The sequence below is a fragment of the Erpetoichthys calabaricus genome, chromosome 13, assembly GCF_900747795.2.
Source record: "Erpetoichthys calabaricus chromosome 13, fErpCal1.3, whole genome shotgun sequence".
Taxonomy (NCBI): domain Eukaryota; kingdom Metazoa; phylum Chordata; class Cladistia; order Polypteriformes; family Polypteridae; genus Erpetoichthys; species Erpetoichthys calabaricus.
This window is the reverse complement of record NC_041406.2, coordinates 111204884-111228148: the sequence shown is the minus strand read 5'-3', so window position 1 is coordinate 111228148 and position 23265 is coordinate 111204884. Positions and strand designations below refer to the sequence as shown.

At 37.4% G+C, this 23265-nt stretch overlaps 1 protein-coding gene across 4 annotated transcripts in view; it reads left to right on the top strand.

Moving 5' to 3' along the window:
- The window catches only part of golga4 (golgin A4), a 208401-nt gene that overhangs the window by 32104 nt on the left and 153032 nt on the right, over positions 1 to 23265 (top strand). For 3 of the 4 annotated variants that reach the window (XM_051935773.1, XM_051935772.1, XM_051935771.1), the window contains exons 3-5: positions 8732 to 8833; positions 15031 to 15105; positions 18752 to 19045. In XM_051935773.1, coding sequence (XP_051791733.1) covers positions 8732 to 8833; positions 15031 to 15105; positions 18752 to 19045 — 471 coding nt within the window. The remainder of the gene's footprint in view (positions 1 to 8731; positions 8834 to 15030; positions 15106 to 18751; positions 19046 to 23265) is intronic. The other variant, XM_028817450.2, reaches the window with a different exon arrangement.

Genomic DNA, 23265 nt, shown 5'->3' with positions numbered 1-23265 from the left:
TGTTTGGCTTTTAAGTATGCGAAGCACCACGGCACAAAGCTGTTGAAGGCGGCAGCTCACACCCCCTCCGTCAGGAGCAGAGAGAGAGATAAAAAAATCAATACGTGCCCTTAAGTATGCGAAGCACCGTTCAGCATGTTTCAGGAAGCAGCTGCACAAAAGATAGCAACGTGAAGATAATCTTTCAGCATTTTTAGACGAGCGTCCGTATCGTCTAGGTGTGCGAACAGCCCCCCTGCTCACACCCCCCTACGTCAGCGCAAGAGAGAGAGAGAGAAAGTAAGTTGGGTAGCTTCTCAGCCATCTGCCAATAGCGTCCCTTGTATGAAATCAACTGGGCAAACCAACTGAGGAAGCATGTACCAGAAATTAAAAGACCCATTGTCCGCAGAAACCCGCGAAGCAGCGAAAAATCCGCGATATATATTTAAATATGTTTACATATAAAATCCGCGATGGAGTGAAGCCGCGAAAGGCGAAGCGCGATATAGCGAGGGATTACTATATTTTTACTGCTTACCCTGGACTTATATGAGTCAAATTATTTTTTCAAATTTTCACCCAGCTGCTTACTGAAACTCATTGTTGTTAAGAGCATACATAATATATCAAGATTTTAAAAGGGCCAGAGAAGTTATTCAACTGGGGTCTTTTCTTTACCTGGTTTAATTTAACAGATAAATTATGTGTTTTTTCAAGTCAAGGTTACTTTTGTCATCATGGTATACATTCATTTGCCTCAGGAAATAATATTCTTAAGTGAATTGTTTTTTTCTGAAGTTAAATAAATGCAGTGAACTTTAAAATGGTGTCTAAGGGAGACTGGTCCAAATGTGAAAAGAGAGTAATGCTTTTTTTGCGTGCAAAGGTAAGATCTCTGGGGTGTTAGATTTAATGGATGGATATATTAAACAAACTGCAAAGGTTAGAAACTAAGTGTCTGCCTTTAATAAATCTGGTTTGGTCTTATGATATTACAGAAAGAAGTACTTTCTCAATCCCTACCTAGAACTTTGGAGATTATTTTAACATCAATATTCAGTAGTAAAATTGGTCTGTATGATACACATTGTAATAAGTCCATGTCATGCTTTGCGAAAAGTTTGAGGTAAAGTTTTGTTGTCTCTAGCTTCTATTAATGTTGCTAATAATAGTGGAGTTAACTTATTTGAATTTTTTTTTATAGAATTCCACTGGGTAGCCATCAGGGCCTGCTGCTTTCCTGTGTGGAGTGTGTTAATGAAAGGGGCAAGACACCAGCTATGAAACGCCTGTTTAGGACATAATGATTTAAGCTCCATGATCAGAGGGGTGTGGTCAGAGTTAACAATGGCATCATACATGCAAGATTTGATAGTGGGCAATAAATTATAATCTGTAAAGAAATGATCAGTTCTTAACTGTGATAGATAGATAGATACTTTATTAATCCCAATGGGAAATTCACATTCTTCAGCAGCAGCATACTGATACAATAAATAATATTAAATTAAAGAATGATAACAATGCAGGTGAAAAACAGACAATAACTATGTATAATGTTGAATGTTAACGTTTACCCCCCCGGGTGGAATTAAAGAGTCGCATAGTTTGGGGGAGAAACGATCTCCTCAATCTGTCAGTGGAACAGGACAGTGACAGCAGTCTGTCGCTGAAGCTGCTCTTCTGTCTGGAGATGATACTATTAAGTGGATGCAGTGGATTCTCCATAATTGATAGGAGCCTGCTGAGCGCCCTTCGCTCTGCCACAGATGTTAAACTGTCCAGCTCCATGCCAACAATAGAGCTTGCCTTCCTCACCAGTTTGTCCAGACGTGAGGCGTCTTTCCTCTTAATGCTGCCTCCCCAGCACACCACTGCGTAGAAGAGGGCGCTCGCCACAACTGTCTGATAGAACATCTGCAGCATCTTATTGCAGATGTTGAAGGACGCCAGCCTTCTAAGGTAGTATAACCGGCTCTGTCCTTTCTTGCACAGCGCATCAGTATTGGCAGTCCAGTCTATCATTTCTAATTAAATTAAATTAATTAAATCCATCTAGTGATGAACAGGTGACAAGACGGAATATGCTGTTGAGTTTGGATTTAAAAATCTTGTTTGATAAGTTATGATCTATTGCAAACTTTATCATTATTTTTGCACTATTAGATATATCATCATTGTAGTTGAAGACCTATCCAGGTCTCGATTTAAAACACAAAGTCTCCAGCCATTATAATTTTCTGAGTTTTCAGATTAGGAATAGATGCAAATACAATTAGTTCAGTAAAAGTGGGTAAAAATAACACTGCTACCATCGGAGATCCGTCTTGGACATCCATCTCTTGCAATGGACGAGACTTGCCTTCTGCATTTCTGATACATGTTTATGACACTGAAAGCAGTCTATGCAAGGCAAGTTATGAGATGAAGAGCACAGCTGGACTTTTCTTAAAGTGGCAGAGGCTAACAATATTTTGTTTCTAAAAATGACATGGATACCCCTTTTTAAAATATGTGTACAGTCTCAAGGTGTGAATCAGTACCCATGAGCTTGCTTGGCTTGAAAGCAGACATATTCTGTTTAAGGCTTTTGTTTTGCTTGGTTCTCCATAGAAGCCATTGCAACTCTTTCAAAATGGGTTCCACGCAAAAAATGATGTAAAGGTTAGAAAAGATTAGAAGAGATGTGTCCACAAACATTGGCATTAAAGTAGAGGCCAAATGTTAAGAAAAGTTGCTTAGACTGTATTTGTTGTTTTATATTCTAGACAGTAGCAAAGACCATAAAGATTAAAGTTGTCCCATACCCTTTATGCTTATTAATAAAAAAAAAAACCTCAGTGATCATGGGTTTGGGGGGGTTTAGGTGCATCCAAAAGTGATCCCTGAATAATTAGAAAAAGCTGAACAAAACTGAGGGCGGCACGGTGGCGCAGTGGTAGCACTGCTGCCTCGCAGTTAGGAGACCCGGGTTCGCTTCCCGGGTCCTCCCTGCGTGGAGTTTGCATGTTCTCCCCGTGTTTGTGTGGGTTTCCTCCGGGCGCTCCGGTTTCCTCCCACAGTCCAAAGACATGCAGGTTAGGTGGACTGGCGATTCTAAATTGGCCCTAGTGTGTGCTTGGTGTGTGGGTGTGTTTGTGTGAGTCCTGCGGTGGGTTGGCACCCTGCCCAGGATTGTTTCCTGCCTTGTGCCCTGTGTTGGCTGGGATTGGCTCCAGCAGACCCCCGTGACCCTGTGTTCGGATTCAGCGGGTTGGAAAATGGATGGATGGATGGATGGATTTCTTGATGAGGACTTTTTTTTTCTCAGAATAAGATTACTTCAGTTAAAGCTTGTATATTTGTCTTTTTTTTTTTTTAGTTTGCGATTAAGGTAATTCACCAAAAGTAGATTTTTAAGTATCTTTTTTTTTTAAATTTTACTCATCTGTACCATAGGTGTCAATAATTGTGGAGGGGACTGCAAGGTGTATATGTACAGTATGTTTGTGTATGTGTGTTTGTGTGTATGTGTTTGTACAGTACTGTTGATGATTTGGATTGAGCCCTATCAGATGAGCTGTCAGAAAAAAGGGACAGTGAGAGTGCTGCTGACACATTCCCAAGTATGAGTAAGAGTGATAACACTGCACAAATTCCTATGACTGTCGTTTGGGAAAATTATTCAGTAATTGATCCCTAGGAGCCATCTTCGATGTCAGATTTAAAAAAAACACCTTTTTGCAGTCTTGAAGGTCAGTTGATTATTTCACATAAAATGTTTCAAGAGAGTGCTTTTGAACTGTTGCATGTGGAGAAAACGCAGGTATGCAGAATATTTATTTTTTTTTTATTCCTATTATAAGTTATCAACACATTATTGTTTAGTCATCTTACAGCTCCCAATGGGAACAAGAAGCACAGGCCAGGCTGTGTAGTCTGTAGCAACAGGTAGAAAAAACAGTCACAAATGCAACATGTGAATTACAAGTGCATGCAATTAATTGCTTTGAATGGTATATATGTTTTATAACGATAATTTGCAGAATGTTCATTTGGTATGTTATCCACACTACTGAGTACTAAAAAATTAATTTTGACATCCTTAACAAACAGTACGTTTTCTGAAGAAAATAAAATGGCTTACATTCATGATGGGGAAAAAATCTGCTTCCAGAAGTTATATATTTTTTTTAATTTAAAGAAAATGCTTCACTTAAAAACACAGTATTCTGTGGCATATTAATGTATACCTTGATTATGAAAAATATCTGACTTCAAAAATACCTAACTTATCCTTTAACACTTAGAAATGTGATCATAAATTGGGGTCTAAAAATACTCTTAATGAATCAATAATAGAAGCTGAATAACTACATTAACTGTTTAATATAGTCTGTCATTTAAAAAAATATATAAAACAGTGGCATGCAAAGGTTTGGGTACACTTTCTGTGAATAGTCGCCAAAAGGCGCAAAGTTAAAGGTGACACATTTCTTTAATATTTTAAGCATGATTACATTTTAATTTACATCATTTTCAGGTATAAAATATCAAAACGATGAAACCTGAAACAAATGTTAGGACATCCAACATGGTCACTACTTAGTAACACTGCTTTTGGCAAGTATCACAGCTTGTAAATGCTTTATTTAGCCAGCTAAGAGTCTTTCAGTTCTTACTTTGGGTATTGTGGCCCATTTGTCCTTGCAAAAGGCTTCTAATTTTGCAAGATTCTTAGGCAGCCTTGCATGCACTGCTCTTTTGAGATCTATTCACAGATTTTCAATGATGTTTATGTTGGAGAAAATGTAAGGGCCATTGTAAAGCCTTCAGCTTGTGCATCTTCAGGTATTCTATTGTAGATTTTTAGTGGTGTTTTGGATCATTATCTTTTTGTAAGTCCCATCCATTTTTTAACTTCAACTTTTTTACAGACAGTGTGATGTTTGCTTCCAGACTTTGCTGGTATTTATTTGATTCCATTCTCCCCTCTACCAATGACGTTTCCTGTGTCACTGGCTGCAACACAAGCCCAAAGCATGATCAATCCTCCCTCATGCTTAACAGTTGGAGTGGTGTTGTTTTTCTGGAATTCTGCACCATTTTTCTCCAAACATACCTTTGCACATTGTTGCCAAAAAATTATATTTTGACTTCATCAATCATCAGGACTTGTTTCTAGAATGCATCAGTCTTGCTTAGATGTCATTTGCAAACTTCAGGCACTGAATTTTGTGGCTAGGATGCAGGAAAAATTTTCTTCTACTGACTCTACCATGAAAGTCATTATTTGTTCAGGTGTCGCTGCTCAGTAGAACAGTGTACCACCACTCCAGAGTCTGCTAAATGTTCCTGAAGGTCTTTTGCAGTCAGACGGGGTTTTAGTCGGAATAAATGATGTACACAAGAGAACAGAAAGAATTGACATCGGAATGGAGAGCAGAATAGATAAGCTGCTTCAGGATGTAAAAATTCTAGCAAATATTGATGAAAATATACAGGAAAATTTTAGCAAAACTGAGAACAACATAAGAATACTCGGCAATCACCTGGAAGATATTGAGCAAAGTTGAACATGCGACATCCGACACTGACCACGCAACAGCTGGAGAATCTGAATGTAAACTCAAGCTGTAAATTTCTTAACATTACAATCTGAGGAAACCAGAAAACTCTTTGCTGTCTTCATGACGCCTTTTCCTGCTTTGTTAGCATCAATTATTTTATTTTTCAGAGTGCTAGGCAAAGAGCCCATAGCTGTTGATTGTTGGGACAAGGTTTGATGAGTCGGAGAATTTATGCAGCTTTGCAATTTGCATCACCTGAGGTTTTCTAGCCCTAACGTGCTAATTAAGGTGTTGTTAAAAGTTATGGGAGACCTCAAATATCTTGGGGAGTTCAAACTTTTGAATGGTGATCCTTGTGTTTAGGTGATCAGTTTTTTTTTCTGCTCTCTTAACTATTCACAGTAGCAGACATTTTAAGCAAGGATTCACAGACTTTTGCATGCCACTGTAATAGTGCATTAAAGTACTGTATGTAGAACGTTATGTTTGTTTGAACCGTGCAGATATTGTGTTAACTTTTTTTCACTTAGGGATTCTGTTAACCACTCAGTTTGACCACGAGTTCTAAAACTTTTGCCATCATCTGTAGTTAAAGTATTATGCATGTCAGTGTTGTTATGTATGTGCGTACACACCTAGTGATCACTTGATTAGCATCACTAGTTCTTTATGGTTAAATAGTTGACATTCCTATTATTTCTTGGGTGTATTTGTATAATGAGTTAAGGTAAGAAAGCAATCAGTTTGTGCATTATTTTTTTCTGTGTTGACCCTTTCGTCTGACAGCTATCAATTTCTGTGCTCCTGTGAGTTAAGAATTTGTTCTTTTTTTTCTGATTAGATTCCAAAATTGCAGTAACTCCTTGCTTGGTTAGAATCCTGAGCATTATTTCTTGAAATTTCCTAGTCTTCTGTGATATCAAAAATGAATCTTTAGTCTCACATTAACAAACTGGATGGCTTATTGAATAATTGAGTCACTGATACGGCACGTGAGCTGGACAAAGCTTCTGTTTTTTGTGTAGTTCCAAATTTTTGTGGTATTGGCCCTCCAGTTACAACTCCCCAGTGAAATTCTTGAAGCTTCAAGCAGTGTGTATTTTAAATTGTATGAACAATAATGCAAATACAAATTTTTTGAGAAACTGCTGTTTTTAAATAGTGCTCGATGTTTGTGTTGGTCTCCCATATCTAAACAATATGACAATTTTATTACTATTGGCTGACCTTTTTGAAAGGCCTTAAAGTTTTAAATTTTAAGTGGTGTCAACAGTAATTTACAGGCATCACTCCTGTTTTAGGAGTGATGAACATTTCATAACATATTACATATTATTTACTAGGATATGCATGTAGTTATGTGCCAGTGTTTACTCCATCCACCAAAGCAATGTAACTGGTTGGACAGGGGAGGCAGGCACAAACTTGACCCTTGTGATTCAGTTGAGGACCACAACACATTTAGAGTTGCCGCATGTACTGAGTGAGAACCTTTCTCTGCATAACAACGTGAAGACTGGTTTAAATCTAATCCTGTCCAGTTAGACATCTCCAACCTTGCCTGTAAACCCAAAAAAAGACCTTTTTTTAATTGTTTTCGTATAGTGGAGTGTCTCTCTTTTTCTCTCTCTCACCCCCCATGTCTGTAGTTAGCCAAGGCATAGAGACTTCCATTATAATCAAATCAAGGAAGCTCACTTTCACTTTAACCATTAACAAGGCATGGATCGATGATAACAGACACTCCCTCAGATGCTGCTGAATTTGATGAAGTGGATTTGAGAATGTTATGTAAATAAACAAAAACAATAATAAGGGTTTCAGATGTGAAATGTCACAATCTTTAAGAAGTACCATCTTAGAAATGTATGTTACTTACCATATCTGTTGGAAGCCATTTTATGTCTCTTTGCAAATATTTTGCATATTTTATTATATTTGTAGAACTGTGTAGGAATTGATGCTCTTTCCATGGTTACAAAATAATGTTATGTGTCATAGTTTGTGTTCTTTTTTTTATACTTCTTGATATAAAGTATGTTAGACCCTTCTTGTGCTGTCAAATGTTTGATTTTTTTTAATTATTTTTTTAAGCCAGCTCTTCAGTGTCTCATTTTGTAGAACTTTGGTAATGTCCATTATAAAAGAAGAACTAATTATGTTATGTATAAACTTGTGCAAGTCAATTTCTCTGTAAAATATCCTTAACGATATATTATTATTACTTATATCACAAATTACCCAGAACCATTCTTCTAGTTCTTTCAGTGTTTTCAGCATGTGATCATTTAGTTCAAGGAATAGGTCTACAGAGTCAGTAGGTAGGTATTCTTTGAAACACAATGTGCATATCTAAATTAAATTTTAGTATTCTGTATTACTTATTTGTTTTACTAACTTTGTAATGATGAAAATCCAGCCCAGTAACTACTGAAATGTTTAATTACAGTAGTATTTATTAGTATACAATCTAATACAGGTTATTTTGTTAGATGTTGCCCATCAATGCTAACTGAAAAATGTAATATGTGTGAAATTCATAATAGTAAAAGCATTTTTTTCATTTGGTTTTAATTTGACTTGCTGATTTAATTTCAGTTAATTTTTTCTTTCTTCAAGATCTTATTATTCCCATATTTGTAATACTCCAGCTGTTATAGTAACCTGCTCACAATTACACGAGAGTGTTGGGGGATTGAGACTATGATCATTTGTTTTACTGTCCCTCTAACAGTCTATATTGGCCATGCATAATATATATATACACTTTGCTATGTAGTTAATATTTGTGCAGATGTTCTCAGGCATTCTCAGTTTATTCTCCATTTGTTTAGTACTTCTTTTTGGTGACTGTGATTTTTTTTTTTTTTTTTAAACCCAAAATGTATTGTTTTCTTATGTGTTTTGTGAAAGATCCTTGAGATGATTGTTTTTTTTTTGTAATTTGGTGCTATGCAAAATAAATGGGGAGGTTTCATGATATTTTATTTTCACTCACTTTGTGTTTGGCTTCTGATAGAAACATTCTGAAAATCCCTGTGGATGGCATTTTCTATAAATACATTTTTTTTAAACCTTTGAGACCTTTAAATTGTGTTCTTTGGTTGGCACTGAGACCAAATTGTTCTGCCCAGTTTTTTTTTTCCTCATTACTCTTTGTTTTCCTTTCTCCATCCTGCTTAATGCACTGACTGAGACAGCTGCTAGCTGGGATGATAGCAGAGCCTTCTTTTCTCTCTGAATATACTATCTTTGCTCTGGACCATACCAAACGACCTAAAGCAGATCCAATTGACAGTGTGGTGAGTTGTCTCCAACCCCTTGTACCGATGCCTTTGCAGGGGAAGGAGTGCCCTTGTAGTAGAAACCAGTTCAAAAAACAGGAGGTTGTTTTGCTTGTTTCTGTTTCACGAAGGCATCTTGCCTGTCTAACCCTGCACTAAACCCCGAATTCCAGCTTTTGTGCTTTTCCTTTCTGGTTTCAGGATTCTCTCCCCCGCCCCCCCCCCCCAGTTTCCTTGGTATATGCTTATGTGTAAGGTTTTTTATTTTATTTTTATTTTTTTTGCCATTTTTGAGTATTTTTCACCTCCCTGTGGTGTTTGTTTCTCCAATTTTTTTCTTTCTTTTTTTAATCCTCCTTGTATCACTTACTTGTTAGAAAGGCAAGTATAAATAGAAATATAAATGAGTAGTCATTAAATTGTGGAAGACTAGTTCACAGAATAGCAAAGCAAAAAAGCTTCACCGTTGAGTTTCAAGCAAATACAGATCGGTCTTGGAGTATGATAATCTTGATTTACAGCAATTCTGCAGATAAAAATAAGTCCTTAAAATCCCCAAATTTGTCTTTTCAACTGAATTAATTTTCATCTAGCAACCTCTGTTTTTAACTTATTCCATTTTTTCCACAGACGAATACGTCACAACTGTCTCAAATGGCAAGAAATAATGCTGCGCAGTATGATCATTGTTACCATTTTCAGTCATTTTGAGTCATTTTGTGCTTTTGTACACATGTCATCAAATCGGATTAGCAGCCCATGCAAACACTCAATTTCTGTTATAAGTAAAGAGTTTGCTGGCTGTTCAGCTTAGCAGTTGAAAGGCTGCTTGTAAATCTGAGTGTCCAAAATGCACACCCCACTTTTGTCATCTCATGGAGTATAGCTAATGGGAGGAGGTTGTGATACTTGGAGTGATCCCTCGGCAGAGACCACATGTCTCTACTGAGAGATCAGTTATCAGTTAGTGGTGGTTTTTCATGCTCTCATTTGAGGTGGTATATAAATCAAATATCAAAAAATGTGGTTTGGTAAATATGAGTTTGACATTCCATACAAACCTATGTATCAGAATAAATTATTTGTATTTTCTGACTTAAAGTACAGTAATATTGCTTTACTGTCATTTTAAGTTTTGAAAGTTTTCAGTAATATAGGTGATAAAGCATTATGCATTTTAGCAGATATTTCCATTAGTGGGTGTTTACAGTGCAGGTTCTGAATTGCATAAATAATTTGGTTAATAGTATCCACATGAATGGAATTTGATTGTATTACAGTGACAGATTTGTAATTATATTGGAAACAGTTTAATTCAGCAGGACTGTGTGAATGTATGAATTAGCCCACATGAATTGTTTGAATATGCTTTGTTAATTCAAGCATGAGGTGGTCTTTTCCAGAATTCTTGTCCAGCCAAAAGCTTCCTTATTCATTTTTAACAGCAGAGTGAAATTACAAGAGCGGCTCACTTCTATGAATGTGAAGGATGTTTATGCATCAAGTTAGATTACCCCAGCCAGGTTTTTGGGCTATTATTTGTTTTTGGTTTTATGTTTGCAAATTTTTAAAATTAATGTCTCTTGATTGTTCATGGAGTACCAAAGCAATAAGAAAATTTAACCCTACCACCAGCTTTGCAATTATGATTTGAAAACCTGGTTATGTCAAGGATCTGCACTAAACTGAATTCAGTACAGATACTCAGTTAATTACAAAATAACACTCTGCAGTAGGGTTGATGTCCTTATAATATATTGTTAGTTTAGCTACACTTGAAAGAGAGGGACAGAGGTAACAACATACAGTAAGACACCAGCTATAAAAGAACACTCAACATCTTCTAGTATGTGAGTAGGGAATTCTGGACTTTCATTTGCTGTAACAGTGATGATTTTGCTTGATTTAACAGACGTCTCATTACTTTTAACTATTATGGTGAAAAATGTGTTGTTTAAGTTATAGAGCTTTCACAAATTAATTGTGAGAAATTTTGGTAAAGTTCTAAAAAGACCAGTTAAAGATTTTTTTTTATACTTGGATAGAATAAGAACTTTACTAAACAAAATTAAAATATATAAAATAAATTAAAACCCCACTTCAGATGATGGGTGAGACTTAATTTTTTTTTTTTTTTTGTGGTTGTCATATACAAGCACTTTGCTGCAACACATGATATTCTTAAAACAAAAATGACAAAATATCCTCACACTCCAAACATCTTGAGATGGATTATCTCTTTTGATATTACATATACCAATTTTCGCCTTTGTGGCATCAGATATGTTTTTTTTAAATGGCACTGGGGGAATTTTAGTTTTATGGAGTGCCTGTCCAAATTTGCAAGTGGCTTTACTGTTGGAGAAAAGGGTATTCCTTTCACTCCCTCTGAACCCTAGTGGTACAATTAGAACTTGCGCATAGCTTCCAAAGTTAGCTAAAACTTAGCTGTTGTAGTGTCAGAGGGAAAAGCGAAAGCATGCATTATGGAAAACAATGGTATGTTGTTGTTAAAACCTGCAAGCATCCAAAATAGCAACATTTTGCACCTTGGTGAGCAATTCCATAATAGCAATTTTTTAATGATAATCTCTTTCTAATGGGAGGTAGTTTATTCTATGATTTCTGTCAGATGGAGTATGGCATAGATTGTATTTTTCTTTGTATTAAGATTTTGTACTTAGTTCAAATATTAGTTAAATACATTTATGGCAATATACCTAGGAATGACTAATGTTTTGATAAAATAGATTTTAATGGTTATGTCCACTTGTGTTTCCACAACCTTTTTTTTTTTTTTTTTTTTTTATTCGTTTCATTTTTTGCTTCACACATTAATAAAAGCAGTGGCTTTGAGATGGTATATACAGAGGGCTAGGAGATGCATTTTAGCACTAAGAGAAGAATTTGAACTGTTTCAGACAACAGGGCACAGCCTTTGAAATTTACACATTTATTTACACAACTATTTGAAAATATCACATTGAGGAAAGAGTTAATTTAAGTAAATAGAATGAACGGAACAGTTTCTGATTGTTTGACTGCTGGTTATGAATGCCTGCAGTCTTTGTGGCTCCCTAAGATTGAATAGTTTCTCATTGTCTGACTGCTTGTTATGAATAACTGCAGTCTTTGTCATTCCCTAAGACTGATTCTTGTCACTCTATATTGTGCCACACTGTACACACAATTTGATCTATATTGCTTTACTCAGAAATTTTTAGATTATGTTACCCATCTTTGCTTTGAGTAGGGGAAAAAATTAGTAACAGCTAATACATTGTAAAGGAAATGTTGAGCGTATATACATATATAAAATACAAAAAGATTTGAATGGTTTATAATTGTTCAGGGATGCAAGTTAGTTTACATTAGGTAAAAATTTTAAAAACAGTGGCCAACACGCCCAATAGATTCTGGCTTTAAATCCTGTGCCCGGTCGTTGTCAATAACTGTGGGGGCTTTCTTCCCTCATCCCCCAACAATGTGCAGGGTAGGTCATTTGGTAATTCCAAATAAACTCTCTGTGATTATATGTAAATGAGCGCTGTGAAGGATTACTGCCCTCTCTAGGCATCAGTGCTGCAGAAATAAGTGGTGTCTCCCTGTGACTTTGCACCGGATAAAGTGGGTTTGAAAATGTTATGTTAATTTGTACATGGGTGAATTTGTCATTTTTACTTTCAGACTGTGAAAATTGTAAGCCAACAAATGCTAATGAAATCAGCTACCATTTAAAAAGTTCTTAATGATTATGCTAGAAATTGTAAGTGAGACAGATCAAAATTCACCCATTAAGGCTTTAACTTTTGTTCCAGCAAGTTGTAACTTTTAATGTACAAATTTCTCACACACATTTATTTTGGTTGTTGCAGGAATATTCATCATACTTTTAAATAACTATTTTATCAATGTACTTAATTTGTTACTTACTGTATGAATTAATATATTTTTATTGTGTACGTTTTGTTCAGCTCACATGCATGTTTAATATTGTTCGCTACCTGTTGGAGTTGCTTTTTTCTTGAGCATAGAGCAGTAGAATTCAGCTGTTTAGCGGAGCGGGAGACAATGATATGGTGCATGATTGCCTTTGTTTAAACTAAGCTTCAGAATAAATTTGACTAAACTTAGTAACATTGAATGCTAAAATCAGGCTGAAGTACTGTATATTATTGTTCTAAAATCAAAACAATACTTCCAGAAATTGACATGGATGTTTTTAGTAAATTCGTATTCAGTTTTGCTCCTTTTTATTTGATGAGCCGACCCCTGCCAATTTGTGGTTTAATTTAGTCATGTAATCGTCATTTCTTTGAAATGTTTATAGTGTCTGATTTCCTTTTAACCTGAATCTGAAAAGTAAATTCAGTGACGCATACAAACAAATAGGAAAGAATCCTCAAGAATAACTTTCAAGAAAATCATTGGTAGATGTACTCATAACTAAGGTAGCCACTTAACTCTGAAAAGAAGAACATTTCAACAGAAAAATAAGGACTTTGTAGGATGCCATTGCCTATGATAATACAGTTCACCTTTATGTTCTGCTATGGCCTTTCAGAAAAGACAGTTGGCTTTGGCAACAGCTAATGGTAATCTCAAAGAAAATGTGTTATGTTCATTGACAAACTAATAATAGTCCTAGTCATTCTCAAACTCACTCTAATTCAGAGAAGCAGGGAGCAAGAGCCTATCCTGGCAGCACTGGGCACAATGCAGGCAAGGACAGGGTACCAGTTTATCACAGGGTCCACTCACACACATACTCACACTTGCACAGGGACGATTTAACTAAACCTGCATGGCTTTGAGAATGTAGGAGGATAATAGGAATACCCAGAAGAACGGCACAAAGGCACATAGAAAACTTGCAGACTCCTTGCAGACAATCTGGTGCTGGATTGTTAGGCAGTATGCTAAATCCCTAAAGTGGCAATGCTAGTCATTATGCAGTACTATGCCACCTAAGCTATGAATATGTTAACTATATTTCAACTAAACATCTCAAATTTCTTAAATTAACTGCATATACACTTATGACTACTCAACTGTCTTAAAACTACATAAAATTATGATCTGACAGGAAAAACAGTCTGATATGGATAAAAAAGTAAAAAAAATTATTTTATATTCTGTAGATTGTTTTGTATTACTCAACTGATGCATTTTTTCATGGCAAGTCTGTTTTTTTTTTGGCTAAATATAAGTGGAAATCTGTACATGGGGGGGAAAAATACTTCATGTTAAAATAGCAGAAATAACAAATTATTTGAAAGACTGAACAAGAACTTTATCTACTCAAAATTTTATAAACAGTTGTAAACATCAGAAAGAATAAGTTATGATGTTAAAAATGCATAAAATACAAATATCAAAGTGCTTTTTAAACTGTGGGGTTTTGATGCCCCCCCCCCACAATTTCCCCACACAGACACCAAAATTCCCCCAGTGTTAAATTTAAGCCTTGCCCATCATCAAAATCAACTCAAAATATGCAAAATTCAAAATTAATATTTAATTATACAGTATAGGATTAATATTGTTAAATGGGATCCTGGGAGGCATTGGGTGCATCTTTTGTACCCCTTCACCCTTTCAGGAAATGAATGAACTTGATGCATTAGATGGTGGAGATGCAGTGCACATAGGCAGTTCAATGAAATTACCTTAAAAGAGCCTCATTATTTTATATATGGCAAAAAAAAAATTGTCTCTTGTTAGCATCACCAAGTTTACTTGTTAAAACAAAAGGCTCTTTCTCAATGTAATCATACATTGACAACTAAAAGTAAAACCTAAACTGTAAAAATATTAATTTTTTTGAATGGGAATTGAGCTGATGGCAGTGTTAGGCTCATTTAAACAGTAAATGCTCATTTGGATGCTGACTGATTCACTTTAAAAGTAACTAATTTCAAGTGATGTCATATTAGAAGTCTTGAGGAGCCTTTCTACTAATTTGTTTAATTTCCCCCTTTTACCACTGATGGCTGCCTAGTTGAATAGTTTTATTAGTTTTAACCCATCCCTTCCTAATACCAAGTTGCATGAAGGTATTTTCTGCCAGCAATGTGCAGTGCAAAGCAGTACTAATGTGCTTCAACAAGCTGTTAACAGTATAAAGGGGAGTGGGCTGCACTGTACTGTTGAGTTTTAGACTCACTGATGATGTGCTTCCTAATAAGTATACTTTTCTGTTTTTTTCTTTATAGAATGTTATGAAACCAGACTCTCCACACCCAGTGCTCGACAGCAGCATTAATGGAAATGAAATGAGCCCAGTACAGGTGAGTTTATAAGCAGTGCTGCAACAAACTGATATATTCAGAAACCATTATTATTTGAATGATAGAACAATTAATTAATTGACTTAGTTGAATATTGTGGCTTGTAAATGTGAATGTCTAAGACAAATAATGTTTATAGTTGTTTACCAGCTATATATTTTCATTTAATGTTATAGTCAGAAACATAAAATTTTAGAAAAAAAACATCCCTTCAATGTGAGAAGGATGGGTAAACATGCTTTAAGTAACCTCTGGTTAGCAGGTGAAAAATACAAACTGCAGTTTCACAAAGTAAAAAACCTAGACACTTGAGTAAATTTTGGCATGAAGAATATATTTGAAGCTGTGCTAGCAACTCATGTGGAGAGTAAAAAAAAAAACACACTGACAGTGACTTCCAAGACAAACGAGTGGAGATGGTACCTGATTTCAACTCAACTGCTACATTGTAGAATATCACTATCATCTTGTGCAGTGCAACAGTGAAGCTCCTCCAGGTACCTAAACAGTGATCAGATTGTAAAATAGACTGCACTCAGTCACCTTTGGACTAAAAAGTAAATTTCAGAAAGGAAGTTGCTTAAAGGAAGAATGTAAAAATTCCTGATTATCTTTCTTCATCAGTCTTATTAAAAAAAGGCTCCAGCTTAGAATCTGCATGCCTGCAACCAAGATAGATGGCTTCACACAAGAAGCAGATTGCTCAGAAAATGTCCTACATACTCTTGTCATAGCAAATCAGGTCAGTGACTCTGTATGTAATGATGTACTGAGGGAGTTCAAAGAATTCATTGTTTTTGCAGTGAGCATGAAAAGATTCGGTGAATTTGATCCCAAGATAAAAAGTATGTATACTCTGTTCTCTTGAACCATGAACGCTGAGGCAGATTTTAGGAGGCTTTTAACTGTAGTGAATGAACCCCTGGTTGTGTCTCATAACCAAACAAGTGTGTAGAGGGAGTCCTCTATAAACAATGAAATAGTAATGTGGAAGCAATTAGTCTCTGCAAAGTGAATTGTTGTTGACCAGATCCGGGGAGAGTATGCAATGTTCAGGTTGCAAAAGAACATCTTATGTCTTCTGCTGGATCTAGGCAGATAGCATGCTTTGCTTGATGAACAGAAATGTTATATCAACATGTTTAATGTATACTGTAAGTTCTTTTATTCCTCACAGAGAAAAGATTAGAGGTACAAGTCAAGGTGTTTTTTTTTTTTTTTTTAAATCCAGATACCCCAGCTTGATCCAGTATGTCCCGGCAAGCTTAATACATTTCCAGATGTCTGTAAAATACACAGTGCAATGCTTTGTTCACTCATCTTGTCCACTCAGTGAGTGTTAATAAGACATAGAAAGGAATTAGGACTTGAGAGAGAGAAGCCCCGATTTTATTTGTCTGGTTTTATTCCTGTTTTTATTCCTTTGGAATTATTTGTTGCTGATTTTAACTCCCATTTGAAGAGCACTGTGTTTTATAGACTTACTGTGTGCTAGCTTCGCTCGAGAAAATTCATAAGACAGTAGACCTCAGTTGTAGTTCCATCAGTTAGTTGGATGTTTCCGAAGTACTATGTAACTAAGTACTTTTCTGAATGCAATATTTGTACGGTTCTTACAAAAGACTAATAATATTAGTAGGCAGTGTGATGTAATAGTTAAAGCTTTGGAACTAGGGCTTCAAACATTGAAGTTGTGGGTTCAAATTCTGCTACTGACACTATGTGATCATTACCATATCACTTCTTCTGCCCATGCTCCAATTTGAAAAACAAAAGAAATGTAACCAATTTTATCTCAAATGTTGTAAGTCACCTCGGATAAGGGAATCTGACAAATAATAAGAAATAATATTAAGTCACTGAAGTTACTTACTGTTGAACATGCTATGCACAGTAAAATGTCCCTGCATTAGATCAGTTTCTGCTTTTCCTAGTGACTTGGTTTTTGTTGACGGTCATTACAAAACAGCTTTACAGGAAATTCTGTACTTTTGAACTGAAGCGGGTGAACATTGTGAATAATGTGAAATTAGAGTATTTATTATTGTCATTATTAGATGCTTACGATTTTCACTTGTTTATATTGTTCGCTCAAGTATATCCTTTTGTGTTCTGTATGTTTAGTTGTATGTTCAAGCTTGTATTTTTTTTTTTGCTATAGCCCTAAGCATGTTGATCTTGCAGAATTTTACACTGGGTTCCCTTCCTGACATAACCCTCCCATACCGGTTTGTGCGTCCTCCATGGCTGGCATAGGAAAAAAGGACTTGTACTAATTGGCTAGAAAGAGGGACCTAGCTGGGAAAGATGAGCAGAAGATTAGTATGATAATGGAAACGTACTCACAAGTGAGGAGAGTGTGTTGAGTAGATGGAATGAGTACTTGTAGAGATTGATGAATGAAGAGAATGAGAGAGGGAAGGTTGGATGATTTGAAGATAGTGATCCAGGAAGTGATTTGTGACAGACGGGTACCAGCAAAAGTGGAAGGGAAGGTGTATAAGATGGTAGTGAGATCAGCTATGTTATATGGTTTGGAGATGGTGGCACTGATGAAAACACAGGAGACAGAGCTTCAGGTGGCACAGATGTTGAGATTTGAATTGGGTGTGACAAGGATGGACAGGATTAGAACTGAGTATATTAGAGGGTCAGCTCATGTTGCATGGTTTGGAGAGATGTCCAAATCAATACACTGTTAATTCTCTGGCTATGTGCAGAGGAGAGATGCTGGGTATATTGGGAGAAGAAAGGTGGGCATGGAATTGCCAGACAAGAGGAAAAGAGGAAGGCCTAAGAGGAGGTTTATGGATAGGGTAAGAGAACATGCAAGTGGTGGGTGTGAAATTTGTGCCACCTGTCCCTGTTGTCTCGGATCGAAAGACACAATTTCCACTTCTGCTTTTTTCTCCCTGTCTTTTTGCTTCTGGCAAAGCAATATTTGAATTCACAGCCACAGTGTCTGGCACCAGTACCCAAACTTTATAGCACTGGCTAAACATTGAGCTTTGCTGAACTTTCTCTTTTCCATTTCACACCTCCCTGTGCACAGTAAATGCTATTACATCTGGTTTTACTTGTCCAGGTCAATGCCTCTTCATTCATATGTCCACCTTATTGGCAAGTGCTGCTGTCAATTGCTTCTGTTGCGTTCTTTGTTGCTTAAAGTGCTGTGCAGAGGATGTAAGTTAGCATAATATTGATAAATAAAAAATTAACTAAGGAAAAAAAACGTGTTGGCTAATTTTCTTTTTTCTATAACATCAAATTGAGATTATGGGACATTTAGTTTTAATAGGTTAATGGTTACCCCTAAATATGGATGTATTAAAATGTCCTTTCTTAGCATATACCTACTGGCCTAGATGTACAGTACAATCCTTCCAAATTTCATTTTTACGTTTGTATCAGCATCCATATGAGATTTGTGTCCTGCATAACATTGCCTGGTTGACTGGACTAATGGCAATAAATTTACCTCAAGTTTATCATACTTATGTTTTACACATTTTGTAATAGGTAAAAAAATCATAATGTTCTATTAGTGATGTCAGGTCAGGTTCTAACTTCAGCATCAGTGCACAAAATGTAAAATTGAAGTGAATTTGTTTTTTTTTTTTTTTTTTTTTAAACCCCTACTGTTTAGAAGGCAGAGACACAGTCCTTTGCCCAGAAACTTCAGCTTCGTGTTCCTTCTATGGAGTCTCTTTTTCGCTCTCCCTCTAAGGAGTCTTTGGTGCGCACAGCCTCACGGGAATCCTTGAATCGCCTTGTGGACAATGATCCTCCTGGAACCCCGACTTATGATCCCCCCTCAGATATTGAAAGTGAAGCAGAGGACTCCTTAGGCAGCATGGAAAGCCTAAACAAAGAACAGCTACTTCAAAGATTACGCAGGATGGAAAGAAGCTTGGGCAACTACCGAGGAAAATATTCAGAGGTAAGGACACTAAATGTGGTTTAAGTATATACAGTTATGTATGCACCACTAAAGTGCAATAAATGGAGAGCTATATGTGTGTATGTATATCTGTATTTATGTCTGTGTACAGTATGAGTGTAAAGAAGATGCAAATAGACAGAAAAATATTTGGGCTAGCCACCCCATATATTTGAATATTAGACTTTGGAGAAAGCAAAACTACATCTTTTCTGACAGAGCTGAGTACAGAACTTAATAGGATTAACGAAGAGGTGTTTATATATGATTGGCAGAATTAGTGAGGGCAGACGAGCTGGGACCGGAAGTGATGTCGTCAGGTGGTACTTCCTTCCAATAGTCTGCAGTGGAGGAAAAGAGAGAAAGTGCCATGTGACAGCACCAGCACTTTGTCAGGCAGACAAATACCTTTATTTGAGCCCTTAACCTGTTTCCCAATTGCACATATGTGGCCCAAACCCCTCATCCCCATCTACCCCCACCTGTATCTCAGACAGAGAGGTCGTGAATATGAGAAAGGGTATTGGCGCCAATAAAATTAGGTGCCAATAAAACTGGTGCTAATGTGAAGGCCTGCTTTAGGTCACAAAATGCAGTGTCTACTTTTGAAACCCATATCACAGTGTTTTGGGCCCGTTTCCTTATGAAATTGGTCAAGGGCACTACTCTCTTGGCGAAGTGTGGTACAATCCAGCAGCAGTAGTAACCCGCTAAACTGAGGAAGGTTTGGAACTGCCTTTTGGTCTTTGGACGGTACCAGTTCATGATGACATCACTTTTGGAACACTGTGGTCTAACAGCACCCCAGCCCATGGTCATCCCAAATATTTGTCCTTGGTTAGTTCAAAGAATAATCTCTTAGGGTTAATATGAAGACCAGTCTCACCAAATGTATGGAGCACTGCTTTAACCTGCTGTAGGCGAACCTCCCATGTGCTGGAATAAATGACTGTGTCATCCCAGTAGGCAGCACTGTAGAAATTGTGAGGACATAATACTATATCCACCGGACATTTAAAAGTTGTCCATGCCCTATGCAGTCCAAATGGACGGACAAAATGATGCCAGTGTCTACTAGGGGTGCTAAATGGTGTCTTAGCCTTTGTGGAGTCCATTAAAGGAACCTGCCAGTACCCATTCGTCATGTCAAGTGTGATCAAATACTCTGCTTTACAGAGCTGCTCAAGGAGGTCGTCCACTCGTGGCATTAGATAAGCGTCAAATTGGGAAACCTAATTACACCATAGAAAGTTGTTGCAAAAACTGCTCTCATGCGTAGGAACCAAAACTATAGGACTGGACCAGGGACTATGACTTTCCACTATTAAACTTAAGTCCAGAATTTATTTGATCTCAAGTTCTACCTCTGCTCATTTGCCACTCGGAATGTATATGAGTGTTTCTGGATGATGACTTCAGGTTCCGTCACCATATCATGCACAATCTGAGAGGTCCGTTCGGGTTTCTTGCTTACCACCTCTGGGACAAACAGGATAACTGCTTCTGGCTCCTGTCGTTGTTTGGCTGTGAGATCAAAATCGAAGTCAAAGACTAATTTTTGAGCAAAGAACGAATGGGGCTGACCCGAGGAGGGACCAGAATGCCTATTCTTCCATGGTTTCAGCAGCTTGACATGATACATCTGTTTGCTCGGCAGACAGTTTCGTTGATGAGTTCTCTCCTCTCCTTAACTTCATACGGGCCTTGTCAATGTGCCAGTAATTTAGAGTGGGAGGTAAGAGCAAGGGCCATGACTCAATCTCGTGTGCAGAATTCTCGAAGAGACATGCCTTGGTCGTAACAATAAGCCTTTGCTGTTTGCACTTTATCCATGTGTTCTTTTACAGTACGTTAGATTTTTTATGAGTCTATTATGTAACTGTGTGATATACTCCAGTATATTTGCAACTTTCCTTTAGGATATCTAATATCCCCTGGGGTTGTCGCATATAGAATACAGTAATCCCTCCTCCATCGCGGGGGTTGTGTTCCAGAGCCACCCGCGAAATAAGAAAATCCGCAAAGTAGAAACCATATGTTTATATGGTTATTTTTATATTGTCATGCTTGGGTCACAGATTTGCGCAGAAACACAGGAGGTTGTAGAGAGACAGGAACGTTATTCAAACACTGCAAACAAACATTTGTCTCTTTTTCAAAAGTTTAAACTGTGCTCCATGACAAGACAGAGATGACAGTTCCGTCTCACAATTAAAAGAATGCAAACATATCTTCCTCTTCAAAGGAGTGCGTGTCAGGAGCACAGGCTGTCAGAGAGAGAGAGAGAAAAAACCAAACAAATCAATAGGGCTGTTTGGCTTTTAAGTATGCGAAGCACCGCGGCACAAAGCTGTTGAAGGCAGCAGCTCACACCCCCTCCATCAGGAGCAGGGAGAGAGAGAGAGAGAGAGACAAACAAAAATCAATACGTGCCCTTCGAGCTTTTAAGTATGCGAAGCACTGTGCAGCATGTCGTTTCAGGAAGCAGCTGCACAAAAGATAGTAACGTGAAGATAATCTTTCAGCATTTTTAGACGAGCGTCCATATCGTCTAGGTGTGCGAACAGCCCCCCTGCTCAATCCCCCTACGTCAGGATCAGAGAAAGTCAGCGCAAGAGAAAGCGAAATGTAAGCTGGGTAGCTTCTCAGCCATCTGCCAATAGCGTCCCTTGTATGAAATCAACTGGGCAAACCAACTGAGGAAGCATGTACCAGAAATTAAAAGACCCATTGTCCGCAGAAACCTGCGAAGCAGCGAAAAATCCGCGATATATATTTAAATATGCTTACATATAAAATCCGCGATGGAGTGAAGCCGCGAAAGGCGAAGCGCGATATAGCGAGGGATTACTGTAACTCAAAAAGGCTTGTGGGACTTCCCAATAGGCAAATAACATTAGAGGAAGCAACTGATCCTAGTTTCTCCCATCCTCACTGACCACCTTGCACAACATTGTTTGAAAGTCTGGTTAAACCTCCCTACTAAACCATTGGTTTGAGGATGATACAACTTCGCCACTTCCTTGAATGTCTCCGAGGTGAAGGGTGTTCCCTGGTCTATGAAGACTTCTTTTGCGGTGCTGACAGGTGCAAAGACCCCTACCATCTCCTGTGCAATGTTCTTGGTGGTAGCTGTACACAACGGGATCAATTTGGAATAACGGGTAGCATAATCAACAAGGATTCTGAGGATTCCAAGGGTCCTGCTATTTCCACTGCAATGTGTTCAAAAGGAATATCAGTTGGGGGATTGGAATTCCACCTAGGAATTTGTTGCACTTGACACTCCAGGCAGGACGTGCAAAAGCAAAAAACCTCCTCATTAATTCTTGGCCAGCAAAATTGAAGCTTAATGCACTCAAGAGTTTTTTCAACTCCTAAGTGTGCGCCTAGAAGGGGAGTGTGTGCCAATTCACAGACTTGCTACCAGAAGGTTTGCAGAACCAAAAACAGTGACCTTACTTCCCCCTCATGCTCTGCTACCCAATAAAGAAGATTGTTATTCAAAACAAAGTGGGGTCCATTTGTCATGGGTTAATGCGTGCATTGGCCCACTAGAACAACTGCATTTTTGGCAAATTTTTAAGGAATTATCATTCCATTGTTCGCTTTTAAATGAGGCTAGAGTTTACCTAAATTGGAAATGTAAAAGAGATAGAGGTTCTGGACCAACTTTGACGGGAGTGGTTTCCGCCAACAATGGAGCGACATTATCGGATGTCCCTTCTGGCTGTATCGTCGCAGGGTTTACCACGTCACACTAAATGGCCATGTGACTCCTCGAAGGTGGCTGTGAATGCAGTGTGGGAACAGATTGAGATGGTTGTTCCATTACCAGGCCCAAAGGTTTCCCAGGAATGTGTTGTACTGTTTTTTTTGTTTGTTTTTTTTATTGATTTTAATAAAAAGCACATAACATTCCATACAATCAACTCAAATTTAAATTGAAATTCAACCCCACTGAAGAGAAGGAGAAAAGAGCCAACAACCAAAGCTACTCTTTAAAAGCAGCAAGAAAGGGAGAGCTTTTCCCCGAAATGTAAGCTTATTCTATAATGTTATTGATTAGATCCTGCCATATTTTAAAAACGTTTTGAACACATTTTCTAAGTGAGCATTTGAGTATTTCCAATTTCAAATATTACAGAACATCAGTTACCCACTGATTTGAAAGTGGAGAAGTGGGATTCTTCCAGTTGAGCAAGTTAAGTCTACGTGTT